A 17,651-nucleotide genomic window follows, 5' to 3' on the forward strand; every position below is an offset into this window, starting at 1 on the left:
GAGTATTGCATGCAAAATCATCTTACTACATAGGATCTCTAGTTTCTGCGTCCATCTATTATAAAATAGATGGTGGAGTTGAGCGAGAACAAAATTCTCATTATGGAAATCAAACAACAGCTATCATTGTCAATACCTAGTTATTGAAATTGACCATGGCATAAAAACAACAAGGTTGCTACACATGAGAGAAAGGTCTTTATACGGAGCTTCTATACATGTGAACAAGATCCAAAGTAGCAAATGAAACAATATTTTTCTATTGTTTCCCATCAATTTCATCTCCCAGTGTAATTTTTTTACAATTGTAAGGATATTGTGCAAAAATGTTGTTCAAAGCTTTTACAAGATGCTTTGTGATTGTAAATACAATGCTCCTACTCCAAGTAGAGGTGAGAGTGGGATGCAATAACAAAGCGGCTAAGAGCCTTGGCAATCTTACCTGCCAAAGATCTTGTTCTCAAAGAGGCATCACCTTGGGCTACAGCCATAGCCTTGAGAAAAGCGCCTTGCTCGAACGCTATCTTGGCCACAGGAGCACCAACTGGTGCAAACTTCAATAACAACCATAAAATGTGAATTGAATATTTGGTTGCCCTCTCCGAAACATTGCACATGAGCTGCATCAAAAGCCCCATGGATTGCCAAGTGGCAGCACGTCCCTCCGCGCATTTGCACAAAGACTCCCATACCTTTAGCCCGAGCTCTGCGAGTCTCATGTGGGCAGCGTTTGGGCATAAATGGGCGGCCGGACAAAGACTCCCAAGAAGACAGGCTAAGGCGTCCAGGGCACCTACCTCAAATGCAAGATGTCGGTTTTTAGTACAAGGTTTGCATACGGCCAGCATCAAACCAAGGCCAGCTAAGCCGCAATCCAAGGAAGATGAAGTGCAGCTATATTGCAAGCTCGCCATCGAAGCAGCAGAAGCTTCTCTGATGAGGCCGACGACTCTGCTCATAAATCCCTGAATGGCTCCAACCTCTCGCTTCATGCAGTCGAACAGCTGATCTGCTGCTTTGCTTAGCACGACTGCTGCATCTCTGCGCAATTCAATCTTGGTTCGCTCGTCAGCAATCATCTCCGCAAGTGCGGAGACGTCATCTATGCATGCAGGTTCCCACGAGAAGCTTGTGCGCGGACAGGCCTCAGCCTCCTCTGCAAGGCTGGCAAGGAGATGTAGCGCATCCTTGACTTCGACGGAGGGCAGAGTTTTTCTGCAAACAAGCAGCGATTTGGAGAGGCATAGCGAGATGATGTGTGGCGCGCCGGCACGAAGAAGGAGGAGCCGCGCTTTCGGCCGATCCAAAGCCAATATACAGAGCTTTTGAAGCGCATCAGCACAGAGATGCCTGCCATTATCGTGGGCCGCATGTTGAATGCGGATCTGGTCGAGTAGAAGGGGGATGTCCTTGAGGGAAGGTGGTTGCCTTGGTGTATGAATGCGCTCGATGCCGGAGCTCTTGTTCTGTACACACCATGCTTGGATCATGCGGCGCAGCGCATGGTTTGGGATTGGATCTTCTTGCTCAGTGTTGATAGGAATGCGTGTCACCGGGCATGAGCAGTTGCCGTCATCGAGCCATTTCTGTATGCTTTTGCGGTCGTAGGTTTGGCCAGAGCTCAAAGTGACGGGATCTGTCATGAGCTCCAATGAGATGGGGCAGAGGAAGAATGAGGGGACAGGGATTTGGACCATGAGGGGGCCATTGGAGGCAACTCCCATGGTGGGCGGGAGGTGAAGAGGTGTGGTTGTCGGGAACGAGGAGATCAGAAGGCGGGGAGGCAAGCTTGAGAGGTCTGTGCAGAGCTAGGGGAGAAGCTCTCTCTCTCTCTCTCTCTCTCTCTCTCTCTCTCTTACACACACAGAGAAGCACAACTCAATCCGAAGGGCTACATCAGAGGGGCTTTTATCTACAAGTTGGGGGCAATCCAGAAAAAGTCAAACAAGGCCTGTAACGTAGGCTGTGGCCAACCTTTTCTCTCTCCTGGCCGGTGGGGTTAATACCACTAGCGCTAATTAAAAGCGCTCCCTTTCTATCAAGTCCACGGCTGAACTCATCACTCGCTTCTTTTTAAACCCCATGTGTTTTTAGGCCCTCACCTTTGAAAAGGTTCTACACAACCTTTATCACCAGGTCAACTTTCAAGAGTCGGAAATTCTGATAATGTGTTGTATATGTCAAAACTGCCAATGCGATTGCGACCTAGCAGTAAATTGCTTAGTGTACCCCTCGTGGGCAGTGGTCATGCCTCATGCCTTTGTAAGGGTGCATTCGCATGCAAGAGAGTCTTCGTTGAACCTTATCTCAGCTTTTTTGTTGCCTTACTGCTCTCTCCAACTTGTCTTCTACGAAGCTTTGCCCAAGCCCACTCTGCCAAAAATGCTAGAGGTGGCCTCCAGTCATTGTCATTGGCTACTAAACCACTGACCTTTGTTGTGAATGCGCCCTAACTCTGTATTGGTGCCAGCTTCGGTATCGCCCTAACTTTTGTATCGGTGTGCGAAAGTTGCATGTGAGCAAATATATATGGCTTAGGCCGGGTTCACACGAGGTGGAAAAAGAGATTTCATTCCCACGTTGTCACCATTTCACTGGACAAAACTGGAGGGGCGTGTTTCTAGCGAAACCACCAAAACATGGGCAATCCCCCCACCCTTTTGAGTAGAAAACACTACCGAATACTTTTCAACCAAATCTACAGGTAACTTTTCAATTCTATCTATGGACGGCCGATGCTGCTTCAACCATAGTGTTATTGTCCACTGGATGCCATCCAGCTCGTCGCTTTGATATAATAAGATGCCATCTTCGCTTTTAAACACAGTCATAATTCTTTCAAAAAGTAATTGCTAACTAAACCTCATGTGAGCCTACTCTTATTTCCACATAAGCACTCATGTTGTTCAATTCGAAGTATTTTGCACCTCGTCACTCAATACTTGCACTACCTATTTGAGCGAAGATGGTATCCTAACTTTGTCAAAATTTGCAAGGCTTAATTAATAATACCTTGTCTATCGTACCCTCTCTAGGATAAAAGGGCCGGTAGCGTTACGACCCCCAGTGCTATGACGAATTACACCCCGCTACTAAGATAATTTGGGACCTAGCAGGATGAAAAAGCCAAGGTTGAACAGCTAGTTCGTTTGAAATAGCGCTATCATATTGGCTTGACGTGGTTTCAAGCCTCCATGGTTGCAATGCACTGTTTTTTGGCCTTGGTGGGTGTTCTCTGGAAAAACGAAAATAAAATTGGTGAGGGGACTTGACATGGGGGAAGAGCTAAAGTAGATTTGTAATTTTTCTTGTGAGCATGCATTCTTCCTCACATAGGGTAAAGGAGCCACTAGGGGAACGCTTAACTTGGGGAGCTTTTATCTTCTTCATGGAGCTCAATTTTGAGCACAAAGTAGCTCATCACATTCGTCTTTCCATGAGGTTTTAGGAAAATAATTTTTGAGTTTGTCGAATTTCGAATCCGAAATTTACGACTCCATTTTTGAAATCGCGTGTAACAAAATTGGGGGCCAAAGTCACAATTGTCAGTGGAGTACAGGCCTGAAAATTGAAGGGTGTCCTTGTCTTTCCTAGGGAAGGGAAATTCGCTTAGTCGGCCTTTAGAGAGGAAGGGCCATCATACACTTCGCCCGTCATCTTGCAAGGCAAAAATGCACCAACCCGTCACTAGAAACCCCTTAATTTTCTCGCTCCTATGAAATATTCACTTGCTTTTGTTGTACCTTTCGTTGTTCCATACGTAAGAGAGCTAGCATGTCAGCAAACATATTAGGTATTCTTCAAAAAAATTCAGTTGTTAGAAAATTCTTAGAATATTGGTATATTATACTTTAGCTTTGTCTGCTCCCCCTCTCCGCCCCCCAAAAGCATCACCCTCAATGTTTACCTCTCTCTCTCTCTCTCTCTCTCTCTCTCTCTCTCTCTCTCTTCTTGAGAGCACTCACTCTAGCCAACATGTGCCACAAGTTGGAGGGACTTTTGTGAGGTGAGGCCCTTTGAGAAAAGGAAGAGGAGAGAGGCAATTCAGCGAGGTGAGGCCTTGAGAGAGGAAGGTGTCTTTAAGAGAATGCATATCGCAACAAAGGGAGGGTCGACAAGACCTAGGAGTTTGTGCAAGGGTAGAGGGGCCAAGATGCAGTTTGAGATTTTCTTGGCATATATCGGCCCTTCAATGTGCATGTTGTAACTACAAGTAGGAGAGATGGGCAGTGGACTGTGGGTGGCACAAATAGAGAAAGAAGTCTACATAGAAAGTGTTCGTCTCTCATGTGAAGCCATAAGGCATGGTGCATCCTTGGATTCAATGAACCTTTAAGTACTGGTAAGTATTATCTCCTAAATCCTCAAGCAATGTCCAATCCTTGCTCCAACTCCATTCATTGTTTTGACTCGTTTCCTTGAGGCTCAACAATGTCCAACTCCATTCATTGTTTTGACTCGTTTCCTTGAGGCTCAACAATGTCTCCTCATTGTTTTTAAGAGATTCATGTCCAAACTCAAGTGCTTGTGATTGCTCACACTCTATACCTTGTAGTCACACATACGCTAGAGGCTAGGACATTAGAGGAAGAGCTTAGAGACCGCTAGATTCTAGAACCAACACGCATGTGGCAGACATCACAAGAGTGGTTGCATAAAACTTTGCATTGCTAAGCATCGACATTTTGTAGAAAAAGCACAACAAGTGATCTGCAAATCTTGTGTCCTATCGTATTTTGTTTTTTTGAAGGTCTTCCTTAAAAATAACACATTAAAAGTGTTATTTGTTCTTTGATTTAGGAGGTGGGACTCTTTTTTTAATTTAGAACTCACATTTGTGAGTATAGTATATTAACATAATCAAAAAATTTACAAAGTCAGCAAGCCATGCTTAGACCGAGCCATGGCGACCATCCACCATACATCAGCTGAGCACGGAGCCACCCTCGATAAAACTCTCAGCATAAGGGATACAAAAATAGACCATTAAGGGGCTAAGCGCTTATATTTTACCACCTTAAAACTTAGGCTTTTTTTCCCCCTAATTTATGAGCAATGCTCAACAGGAGCTATTTACATTAAAGACAAAAAACACTACAAACATCTTAGCTTTTACATGGACTCACAACCCACCATTGCAAACCATGACAACCATGCACATCACATGCCACAGGGAGCATAAACACCATAGAGACAAGGCTTTTTATATTTAGATAAAGATCTCGAGCAACAAATTCCACCACATCGGGATGCTTTCCAGCCCACCTCAACATGTCCAATGCACAAGAAGAAAAAACAAAGCATGACAATGGCAAACCATAAGCTACCAAGAGAAACTTCCTACCACCACAAGGCTCAAACACAAACCAGTTGATCCCGAATGCAACACATCGGAGTTACACAGTACCCTTAGAACTTAGGCTCAAGTTTTAACTAAGCAACCTTAAATTTTGCTATTGTATAAAATTTGTCTTTTAAAAGCCTTGTCAAAACGTGCCCTTCCTAGTGAGCTTATTTTCAAAGGACCCATCCATCAAGAAGGGGTCTCTGAATGGCATGCTCTTCACCGGGAAGGCCTATCACAAAAATGTCGTGCATGTGCAGGGCTAGACCCCTAAGGAAGGGTGGGAAGGGTTGCAATTTCCAACACTGGTGGAGTAGTTATAATAACTTAGAAAAGAATATACAAACAAACTTAAGCATTACATGTGCCTCGAGGGGGCAATGTTTCCCAAAGGGGACTTGTATAGACATGCAACAGGAGCCTGACAAAGAGCCGTTAAGGATTATTCGATGCAACTAAGCGCATGTTTTCATTCTTCAACGTTGGCAAGTGTCGCTCTCCTTGATCCTACAACAAAAATAAGGTTAGTGCTGTCACTCAGCACGTGATTGAATTGAGCCACCACATATTTCATAAAACCTAGAAGTATTGTAATCCCCGTGAACAATGTTGAAATTCCTACCATTAGAGTTTAATAAACCAAGAGCCCCCAAAAAAGGGGAAAAAAATTGGAGCAATTTGATATAAATAATCCTTAAGATATAGTCAATAATCAATTATCTTAAGATTTCTCCACGATCATATTCTCTTCTAGAAATTTTCCTCGTCAAAGCTTTCCCAAGTTTCTAGGGGGAAAAACATCTAAAATTCATAAGTGGAACACACACATAGGATGAGACAACAACATGAACGACTACTATCAAGGGCTAACGAATCCTTTATTAGAGTTGGGTCGCACTCTATGCTAGTGGGAGGAGCTGGGGAAAAGGGTTTCCTATTAACAAAAAGTCCAAAATCTGCGCCACCAGAAGCGAAACCCTGTTAAGCTTTTACTATTACCCCCAAAATCAAAGGTGCTAAGCTATACTTACGAGAGCTGAGCTCTCTCCTTATTTCGAGGAAGGTTTATTCCAATCAAAAGAGCCTGTCATGCAGTGCAATCTTCTCACAACTATCCTCTCCTCATTTCCTATGTGTAGTGCGACTCGTATACTTGAAAAACCACACTACCCCCATTACCACTGGGTGCGACTCGGCCCTTATTCAAACTCTGAACCTATGTCCCTCTAATTTTGGTTTGGGGCTTTATTAGAAGGTATCTACAAAGATACCTTGGTTTGAATGGGAAGGAAAAGGCGGAGGATGAGGGTAAGGTGCCCAGCTGGAGGATGAGGGTAAGGTGCCAAAATTCTTTTTGGTTTGAATAGGAAAAGCGTTTTGAGGGGGAGAACTTAGAAGAGAAGGATACGTCTAAGGCATTTAGGTGGTGGCACGTGGGAGGGAGAGAGAGAGAGACGGAGAGAGTGTGCTTTGCCATGTGTGAGAGCATGGGATGGGAGCGGGGTAAGAGATTTTTTTTAGTAATCGTTAAAATTCTCAAGATACCATTCAAATTTCAAAAATTCCCTAATCATCCTTATCCTTATATATATATGTATTTTGGTTGGGTTGTTGAAGATTTTCTAATCTTTATGTCTAGCTTGAATGCTCCTTTTCGCACTTTGTACGATAGACAATCAGTCTTCTTATGGAAATGTACAAAAAAAATTATTTTGGAGAAATTTACTCTCGCAACTGCGGGTGTTTTGAGAATTTTGAAAAATTTGAAAGACATTTTGGGAAACTATTCGGCGTGTATTGGGAATTTTTGAAATTTGAGGGGTGTGTAGAGAATTTCCACAAATTCGAGGGGTATTTTGATAATTTTATTGCCTTTTTTTGTGCATCGCCATGCTCCCTGATGACGAAGACGTATATAGAGAGGATATGTTTGAGACCGCCAAGGCACAGAGAGAGATCAGTGTTGTGGGTGTGCTAGAGAGAGAGAGAGAGAGAGAGAGAGAGAGAGAGAGAGAGAGAGAGAGAGAGAGAGAGAGAGAGAGAGAGAATGTGTAGGGGCGAACGGGAGGGCTTTGCAGAGCTGATGAGCATTCCTTTGCTTGATTCAAGACTGGAGGGTTAATGGAGAAGAAGCAATCAATCAAAATCGCCCTCAGCGATTCAGAAGACCACCCCTCAGGTGCTTCAGAGGGAAATGTGCTCTCTCTCTCTCTCTCTCGTGCGCGAAAAGCAGGGTAAACACTCACGCTGCAGGGCAACAATGTGCACAGTCTCCATTAGGGAAGAACGGAGGGGAGGGGAGGGGGTTGGCGCGCGAAGCTATGGGGGAGAGCAACAGAGGGACGCGACACTGTGCGGCTCTGCATGATGATGAAAATGCTGGAGACAAAGCTCTACTTTTGCTTCCACTTTTCGCGATTCCAGGGGAATATTTGGCACTAATTAATTAATGAAAGTGTAACGACCCAGTATGCACATTAAAGATTTCTTTCTCTTTCCCTTAATGCGAGCTTAGCAGCCAAATTAGCTAAATGCCAAGATTGCTATCCAAAAACTTTCAGCTTTCGACGGTTTGTCTCCTCTGATTGGCTTGGTGGGCAAAGGGATTGCGGTGGTAGGGCTTTCCCTTTGGTGGCAACCCCAAGCCATCTTGTCAGATTGATTTTCCTAGTTTCAAGGTGGCGCCCTTTATCAGTTGGTGCATCTTGTGTTCAGGCATATGGTTGTTGGTAGATGCCATGGCTCGGTGAGAGCATCAGATGCCATGGCTAGGTGAGAGCATGGCTAGCATTGTAACTTTCTTAGTTTTCGTTAATACATCTCCACTCATTATTGTGAATTTGGGGGGAAAAAAACAAGATTGCTATCCAAAAACTTCATATCTTAGATTCCTTTAGCATGAGCTGGGGTAGTAGGTAGGACAGTGTCATTCTCACTGGCTCATTTTTTAATGCTTTCAATTCTGATTCCTACCAACTTTGTGGCTAGTAGCTCACTTTTGTTGTAGTCAACTTTGACAATTGACCAATAGGATCTTTTTTTTTAATGCTTAGTAGAGCGGGATCGCATTAATCATAGAAGGTTACAAAGAGCCCTGGCATAATTTTTGCACAGGGTTATCTTACTGAAAAACAATACATCAAGGGGCAAACCCAACCAACTATTCTTACTTGTGTAGCTTGCAGTTTAGGTTCCTATTCCACCAACATGTTTCCATAACAACATTTGAGTCAAGAGGATCATATTTCTGGACTGCCACATAGCTCTTGATACTGTAGCTCTTACAATGCAAATGTTAGTTAGAAGATCCAGATTGTCGATGTATTTGGAGCCCATAGCAAGGTCACGTCTAAAGAAGGGATCTCCCAAATGTGTTAAGACCCTCCTGCATATGGAGCCCTTGAAGACTCTGATTTTCGTACATCCCCAGAACAGGTGCATGAGGGATTCAATCGGGTGCTTGCATCTGATACGGGAATCTTCGGCTAGACCTCTAGCTTTGGCTTTTTCTCCGGATGAGATGAGACCAAAGATTATTCTTCAATTGAAGACTTTGTCTCTCTCTTCACATTTGGCCTTCCAAATGTTTCCAACTACTTGTCTCCAATTGCTTGTTGCCCACTTTTTGGACCAGATCCTATTGAGGTGTTTGCCCCACTCCTCCATAGAGCGCACCTCTTCACAGATAGTTTTAGTCTTAGGTGAGCAGAAAAGCCTCCATGCCACTTCCAAGCTTTCCAATCATGCGGTGTGGAGCAGGGAGGAAGGGTTAGGTTTGAGATTTTTCCCAATAGTCTTCTGATGAGAACCTCCTCTTGGAGTGAGAGATTGTTACAAAGCTTCAGCTACTCCAAGGAAAGTCAATCCCCACTTTGATAATTCCAAAGAGACTCCAAGGTGTCAAATCCCTTATTGTTAAGATTCTTGGCTATTTCAATCCAGTGGTTATTAAGGTTGAAGCCTTCAACTATGGGGCCCCACAGACACAAGTGCCTAGCCGTACCTTTCCAATACCTGATATCTTCCTTCCACTTGAGTGCCTCCGTGACTTTACTACATTTTTTGGTAAACTTCCCAATAAATCCATCTAATTGTTCTTCACACCAGATGGGGGAAGAAGTTTGTTTTGAATGTTGAGGTTGGACCATGAACCACCTTTAGATCTCATGTGGGTTCCCATTACCATTTCTCTTGCTATGACAGCCCAACCCAGGTCTCGAAAGGGTGCATAAAAAATTCGCACATAATGCAAGGTCATGAATGATAGGGTCAAGGATGCCAAGCCCTCCTTGAGCTTTAGGTTTAGCGATAGTTGCTCATTTACCCCATTACCATGGTCTGCCAGTAGTCAATTTATTTCCCCACAAAAACTCCTTGGTTGGTTTCAAAAATGAATTCCAATTCTTTCAGGACAATTGCAAAAAAGGTGATGTGAAGGTTACATATGGGATGAAAAAGGTATTAATTATCATGGCTCTACAACAGTGAAAGAGAAGTAGGATGAATTCCCACCACTTCATTTTCTTTTTAATTTTTTATTAGACCCAACCAAAAGTAGGCTTGTGTGTAATTCCCTCCCCAATGGGCACCCCCAGGTATCGGAAGATGTTACCTCTCTTCACTACCTCTCCACTCCACCCTGCAGAATCAAAACTATCCCCTTTTGATAAAGAGATAAGTCTTGATTTTTCTATGTTTCATCGAGACCCTGAAGCTGTGGCAAACACCTAGGAAATCTCCAAGGCTTGCCTAACATTGTGTCCATCCACTTGGAGAAAGAGCACTGAGTCGTCTGCGAACATCTTGATAAGCAGTTGTTTGCCATTTTGTATTTGCAACCCTTGAATTTCTCCTTCTGCCACCGCTTGTTCCAACATTGCAATAAGAGGGTGGGTGCAGGCAACAAGCCAAAGTGGTGCAGGGAGGCACCCTTGACGAATGGATCTTTTGACATCAAAGCAGCCATCAATTCTCTAGTTGAATAGCAGCTCAGAGGAGCTCCCTTCCCCAAGAGTATTTACAACTTAGCAGATTTGTGGATCGAACCCTTGAGCCTACATTGTTTCTTGCACAAATGACTACGTAATCATATCATAAGCTTTATCTAGGTCCAGTTGTAGCTTGAATTCTTGTTTTTTTTTCAAAACTCACAATTGTGAGTGATTGTATTAGAATGTCATAGAGAAAATTACAAAAAAAAAACTCAAGCCCATGTCGAGCCTTAGGGTTCTAAGATTACATCAGATTCAAGCTGCAAAAACTACTATCAAGATCATTGTTCAGGACTCGTATGAATGGCTCAGGTTGCCTTGAGCCAATCATCCGAGTTGTGACTTTTACCTATCACATATATAAGCTTCTCACTTTCTTGTACAATCACTAAGAAGCTAGCCACATAGAGGTCATTATCAAAGACGCGGCAGTTCTTGACCTTCAAGATATTATAAAAGTCCATTAGAGAAGCCTGAATCTCGAACACTCATTTTAATTTATGTTGGGAATTTAATTTTGTAAAGTTGCTTTAAAAAACTCTTTAGAAATCATCGCATCTTGGCTAGGCTTTGCGCTAATTGAGGTATGACCTTTAAAGTGTTTTGCAAGTCCCAAACTAATTTTTACACGCTTCTTTCACTTCTCTAAAGCCTCTACAAGGAAGCTAATTATAAGGGGTTTTTTTTCCCATACTCACAATGTGAGCGGAGATTATGTATTAACTCACCAAAGAATGTACAATGAACCTCAAGCACTACTTGGGTCTTGAGGGACAACATCTCCACAATAGGGGATGTACAATGCAGTATCCGGGGCCACTAATAAAACTTAGTGTATATTTCTATTCTTTGGCTTGCGCACCAAATCCTACTCTTGTCCCTATTATAAACACTAGCTTGCACGACCCGCCTACGACGAGTCTTGCTCGCTCTTACCAAATGATGGCAATCTTATACATCTTCTAAAGCTCACTCATGAGTACACATAGAGACGCTCACACTATATCTTTGTCATTCAAAAGCAATAATAGAGAAATGAGAGAGAAAATGCTATGCCAAGCCTTGGCCCATCCTCTTTGAACTAGAGAAAATGTTCTCTATATGTAGTCACCTTCATGTCCACTAGCTCCTATATAGGCTATATCCATGTCCTGTAGGTATCTAGCTAAAACATGTCCTATCGCTTAAGTCTAGTGACCTCCCTCTGTGTCAAACATAGAGGGTGCATCTAGAGAATACTGAAAGGGGGGAGCTTTCCCATAAAGAAACCATATAGCTCAAATCATGATGCCATATGTGCATACCAACGTAATGTATCTCCCTATGCTGTCGCAGGGAGGACTCTAAGGCCAGCCAAGCATAACGATCTTGTAAGAGCTCTCACTAACTGTATATGAATGCCACTAACCTCGTAAGGGCCTCAATCACCAAAGGAGGGGCATCCAGATTTTCTCGAATGATCGCATCGGGAATCAAGGCCTTAGCCTTGACCATCTTCAATATCATGGAAATAAGGGGCCTCTCCATGTCTCGCCACCCATCTGTACAACCATGCTAACAATATGATTATCGACTGAGGGTCCCCATATGTTCATATAGCATAGTTTAGGCAACCAGAGTATGAAAAATCCATAGCTTGGTGCGAGGCTCTTGGAACTACACTTGTGTGAACACATCTTCTCCAACCTCCCAAAGTTGCGTATGCTCTAGTCAATCTAGTTATGTCGCTCTCCTCACATATTCCACCCAGGGCTGCACTAGTTGCATGCTTCAAGGATGCGCCTGTTAAAATCGAACCCGTAACTTGCGAGTTCATACAAGACCTTCCATGCTGACCACTCCATTGTGAGCCGGTGTATGTCCTTCTTGCGATGCGATGCATTAAAGAAAAAAGAATCTCATGTCTATAGATTGCCAACTTCCCTGCTTGGGTTTGCACACCACCTATCCTAAGTTTTTGTTCGTGTTGCCTCTGTAGCCACCAATTGACCTACACATTCTCATTTCATCTCTATCACGTCATTGTCTGACACACGAACCAATTTAACTTTCCCTATTCAATCCCACTTTTTTTCTTAATCCTCAAAAGACATCTCCCTTGATAGTTGAAACTCATCGATGCTTGATTTTCCTCACTCTCAATCTCATATTCACCAAGCTACATTAGTAGACCAAGGTCCATATAATCTTTTACATATGGTTAACCGCATGGCTTTTTGGACCCTCAAACATAGAATTTTGAAAGAGTTTAGATGACATCATAATGGATCTTGGAAAGGGTGAGTGGGCTAGCATAGTAATGAGAGATATGTAAACATTATGTTAGGCTATATTGATATAACTAAACAAAGTTTGAGTGTAGTAATGACTTGTGATTGCATTTGTGTAAGTTGAAGTTACAATTATAGAACATTATGAAAACACTCTTTTATTTTTGTTAATACAAAGTGATTAAAAGAGAAAGATTGTCTCTTTTCTTTTGCCAATGAATGAACATCAAAGAATAGCCTTTTTAATGGAACAATATAGTAACTTGAAGCAACCAACGATTACTTTACGTTTAAAGAAGATTATAAGAATAAACACTTTCATGTGGGTGAATTTTCATTGAATTGTCTTTTGAGAGGTTTTAAATGTCATCTCCTCCATTTTTGGATGTGACTATTGATAGCTAGCTAGAGTTGCCTTATCATAGCTTTGGAGGGTGATTTGATTTAATAATGAAGCATCCAAGAATATATTTGGCACTACATTATCGATACATAGAGAACGTTTGCACATGTTGCCACCTTGGGGAAAGGTGCGAAGGAGAGCAGTGCTCAAAAAAGACCTTGGCTTCTTCTTTCAAAACCTGGGCAAACCTATATATGAGAAATTTTAGAGATGAATTGACTAAATTTGAAGGTTTTTACACTAGATTTTGTAGGTTTTTTTACCTTCAAATTTTGAAATTTAGAGCTAAATCTTAAATTTTGTAGGTGGAATTCCACTAAATCTAGTTTTTTTTTTAGCATTTGAGGAGAGTGTTACAGAGCTTAACCTTGTTTCTAATTAGCCGTAGCAACGCGCGGGTCACATACTAGTCTATTCAAAAGAAGAAGAACTAGAAGAAGTGATTCACTTGACATTTTATTTTGTTTGTATGGGTTGCTAGCTCACTATAAAAGCTCGGCACTTTAGTCCATGTGTCCCCATGGCAAGTTCTCTCTCTATGGACTACTTATATATGTATCGTTTTGTTTCTGTTAATACAAGTATCCTACATAATGTGAGAATTGCAAAAAAAACAAGGTGAAGAGACACAAAGGCCTGCTAAGTTAAGGGAGGAATGAAATTTAAGGAAAGTAAGTTTCAATGAGTGCCTACAATCACATTAAATTTTTATTGTGTTTTAATATAAAATTATATTATTCATTATATATATATAATCACAAATGGCTTATATATTAGAAACGGCCCCACTTAAATAATGAGGTGAAAGATGCAAATTGCACATTATCATTTGAAGATAAAATATAAAACAAAAATAAAAATAAAAATAAAATTATACATTATATTATTCATTATACATACACAAACACTACAAGAGGTTATGTGCACTTGTGACGCTTTTAGCGACGGACATACATTGGGTTTTTATACTCCCCAACATCGCTAAGACCCTCGCTAACAGTGTCGCTACGAGAACTTGCTATAACCGTCGCTATATGCGTTGCTATATGTGTCACTATATAGCGGCGCATATAGTGACGTATATAGAAATGGTTGCAGTCCTTCTGTAGCAATGCTTATAGCGACGTTGCAGAACCTTATATAGAGATACTTATAGCGACGTCCGAGAGTAAAAAATTTTGGGTGGCAGGGCATTCAACCCATCAACCATATTGAATGTTTCCAGAATAAAGTATACCTAAATGAATTCTAGATAAGCACAGATTCACCTTTAAAAGAAAGTGAAAGGTATAGACCGAAAGTAGTCACCCACAAGACAATATAACCATTAACTCCATCATGCATAGTATTGTTTGCAGAGTAAAGACCGAAAGTAGTCACCCACAATATAACCATTAACTCCATCATGCATAGTATTGTTTGCAGAATAAAGATACAAAACTGACAAAAGTAATTGGATGAAAGTAAATTGACAAAAGTAAATCAATGAAAATTATACACATCATAGGTAAAATCACTTGATTGTTAAGCTTTGCAAATGTAATAGTTACAACACAATTGTCATTATTGAGAAAATACATCATTTTTCAATAGTTACAAAAAGACGTATACACGTCATCTCATTATACATGCTATGACAAAAGAAAACTAATGCTATCTGGCTACGGCTAGACTGACGTCATCTAATTAGACGTCTCATTGCGTCCAAGCGGCGTATCTGTCGGATTCTCCAGAAAAAAACAATAAGACTTTTTGTAAGTATAAATATATAATTACAAAACAATCTATTTTCTTAGCTTATCATTAAAATACAACAAATGTAAAAAAGTAAAGTGAAATACTAACCATGCCGTGCGAGAACTCAGAATGTCCATCAGGGCATTTAAGCTCTTCTGCCTACGTACTCGTGTTCGTACGGTGTGGGGTCCTGTCCTATCATCGACCACTGTTCAAAACATACAAAGAATCCATTATGTTAGAATTTAAAAGTACAAATAGACGTAACTACCAAACCTAAAGAGAAATGCAAAAACACTTACAAAATCAGCCTCAAATGATGCCCACTCGCCGCTCCCCAAGTCGTGCGAGCTCCCTGCCTCTACTCGCGCTTTGGCTACCTCCTTTTGTTGCTTCCACTTGTCAGGATTCTCGCGTACTGCTCGCTTCGCATTCTTTCAATCTTCTTTAGCCAACCAATCTGGTCTGTTCCACCCATGCTTTATTGCTTTTTGTACTTCAAAACGCTTGTGCTTGTAGTATTCGCGCATTCGAACCTTCATCAAGTCTTCATTGAAGCGCTCATCACGACTTGACACGAAAAACTCATCATGCAACATGTTGATGACTATGTCTTTTAATTCATTTAGCACTTCACTCCAGGTGTTTATGGAGTGAAGTGCACTTCACTCCAGGTGTTTATGTAGTGTCAAAACACCTGAGAGAAAAAACCACGCATGCGCGAGATCACCTTCTTGCCTTCGTCATCCAAGATGATGTCGTTGTTGATGTCGACCAAGTACGGCAAGCCCTCTCACCTGTGACGCATGAACCTGGGTGTCTCAGCAAGGGTCTCTAGCTCGGTGGGGGTACGGACGTAATGTGTCTCCACTGAAGTCTAGGTCCGAAGCGAGGAGTGTCGACTGGGATGACTCCCAGAGGAGTAGCTACTAGTGTGTAGCCAGATTAAGAAACAATAAGAAAGTGATAAAATCATTTAACTAAAATTATATAAATTATATAAGATGAAGCAGTGTTTTGGAATGTTTCTTTTATTAAGCGATCGAGTGTCCTCTTCGCAAAGAAGCAAACCAAAAATACTAGTAAATTTTTTGAAATTTGTAGGATTTTGGAGCTAAGTTTTGACATCATTGCACCAATTTTTATTCTCTTTACTATGATTTGCATATTAAAAATAAATAAAAATATATATGTTTGTGTGTATAATTATGCAAGGTGAAGCTTCACTCTATCATTCTAAAAGAATACAATGCAAGAGAAGTCAAGCCATGTGAGAAAGTGAAATGAAAGGTGAAATAAAAATATACATTTAATATTTTAAAACCAAAATAACATTTAAGGTAAGTCTCAATTATCACAGAAAACATTGAAAGTATGCTTAACCCAACATATCTCCAAGGCTTCTTTTAGAAAGTCAAAAATTTAAATCAATACTTCACATCATATATCAACATTGAAAGTATGCTTAACCCAACATATCTCCAAGGCTTCTTTTAGAAAGCCAAAAATTTGAATCAATACTTCACAATCATATATCATATATCATATAGGGAGACTCTTTAATCCTATGTTCTTTAGTCTTTTTTAGCATGCCAAAAAAAAAAAAAGTGGCTTTGGGAAATAGCATTTGAAAGCAAATACTTTCTTTCTCTTCAATTTTTAAAGGGACACATGTCAAGGAAACAAATTTGAACGACCTTCACCCATATGGATACTAAGGCTTTTAAAAAGCCAAAAAGGACCAAAAGTATGATGATTTTTATGTAAAGTGAAATATATTTATTAATACGATGTTTTTTATTAAGAAAAGCTCTCATTTCTCAAGAATTGTCTTTGGTGTCTTTGTGTGTGTGTGTGTGTGTGTGTGTGAGTGAGTGAGAGAGAGAGAGAGAGAGAGAGAGAGAGAAGCGAAGGGAAGGATGATGGAAAGGGAGAGGAGAGATGGATATACTTTTGCAATTAGAGCTTTGAAATCTTCTTACTTAATAAAGGGGTCCCTTCATTTGACTTCGTTTTAAAGCTTCACATGACTTCCTTTAAATTCTCTATTTTTAAATGTCAACGTGCTTAACATCAACATGATTTCACATGAATTTGTTTACAATTTTATGTTTTAAAATATCAACGTGCCTAACGTCAGCATGATTCCGCAGAACTTCCTTTACAATTTTATGTTTTAAAATGTCAACGTGCCTAACGTCAGCATGATTCCACACGACTTCCTTTACAATTTTATGTTTTAAAATGTCAAGATGATTCCTTATTGTTGCCTTGTTACTTCCCTAAAATTTTTCCTTACCCACAAGAAGTAAGGACTACATTAAAAGGGTAAACTATTTTCCAAGGAGTTTGCATCACCTTGGGAGACTTGTACACAAAAAACCTACCATATGAGTAACTCCTATTCTCTTGGGTGTTCTAAACAACTCAAAGTATGCATCCATCCTTCATCTTTGTCTGCTACCTCTTTTCTTGCTCCTAATTTGAATGAGCTCAATGCTTGATCACACAATATCATCAAAGAGAGCTACCTCTAGTTTGCTCCCAAAGACTCAAAGGTTCCTAGACTTCCATACTTGGTTCAGGTAGCATAATCTGTTCATTTGTGTGCATATCATACCGGCCTAGCTTTGGATACCACGCCCTCCCAAGATCAGGTCATCCGCATTGCCAAGAGTGGTGGATTGACTCCTTCATGGTCAGGATCTATTGTGCAGAGGATTTGGAGGTTGCCCTGGGAGGGGGGCACCTGCCGATCGAGAGTTAGGTCTTTGAGCGAGCTCAATGGAGCGAGCTTAGGAGTGAGCTTTTTTTTTTTTTTTTTTTGCCGCCCTCCAACATCCTCCCTCCCCTCCACCTTCTTCCTCCATCACCTCCTCTAGCCGCCATCCTCTTCCTCCTTACTC

At 41.2% G+C, this 17,651-nt stretch overlaps 1 protein-coding gene across 1 annotated transcript; it reads right to left on the reverse strand.

Moving 5' to 3' along the window:
• Positions 1 to 237: 237 nt before the first annotated feature.
• LOC147459273 (U-box domain-containing protein 26-like) lies at positions 238 to 1,894 on the reverse strand. The gene has a single exon (XM_086509804.1). The coding sequence runs from the start codon at positions 1,722 to 1,724 to the stop codon at positions 378 to 380; it is 1,347 nt and encodes a 448-aa protein (XP_086365930.1). The 5' UTR covers positions 1,725 to 1,894; the 3' UTR covers positions 238 to 377.
• Positions 1,895 to 17,651: the final 15,757 nt, after the last annotated feature.

Source organism: Adiantum capillus-veneris, chromosome 4 (assembly GCF_014529385.1).
Source record: "Adiantum capillus-veneris isolate H3 chromosome 4, ASM1452938v2, whole genome shotgun sequence".
In the NCBI taxonomy this organism is placed as follows: Eukaryota; Viridiplantae; Streptophyta; class Polypodiopsida; order Polypodiales; family Pteridaceae; genus Adiantum; species Adiantum capillus-veneris.

Excerpts from the sequence above, each read along its gene's own strand:
- LOC147459273 (XM_086509804.1), bottom strand. The coding sequence starts at position 1,724 with ATGGGAGTTGCCTCCAATGGCCCCCTCATGGTCCAAATCCCTGTCCCC.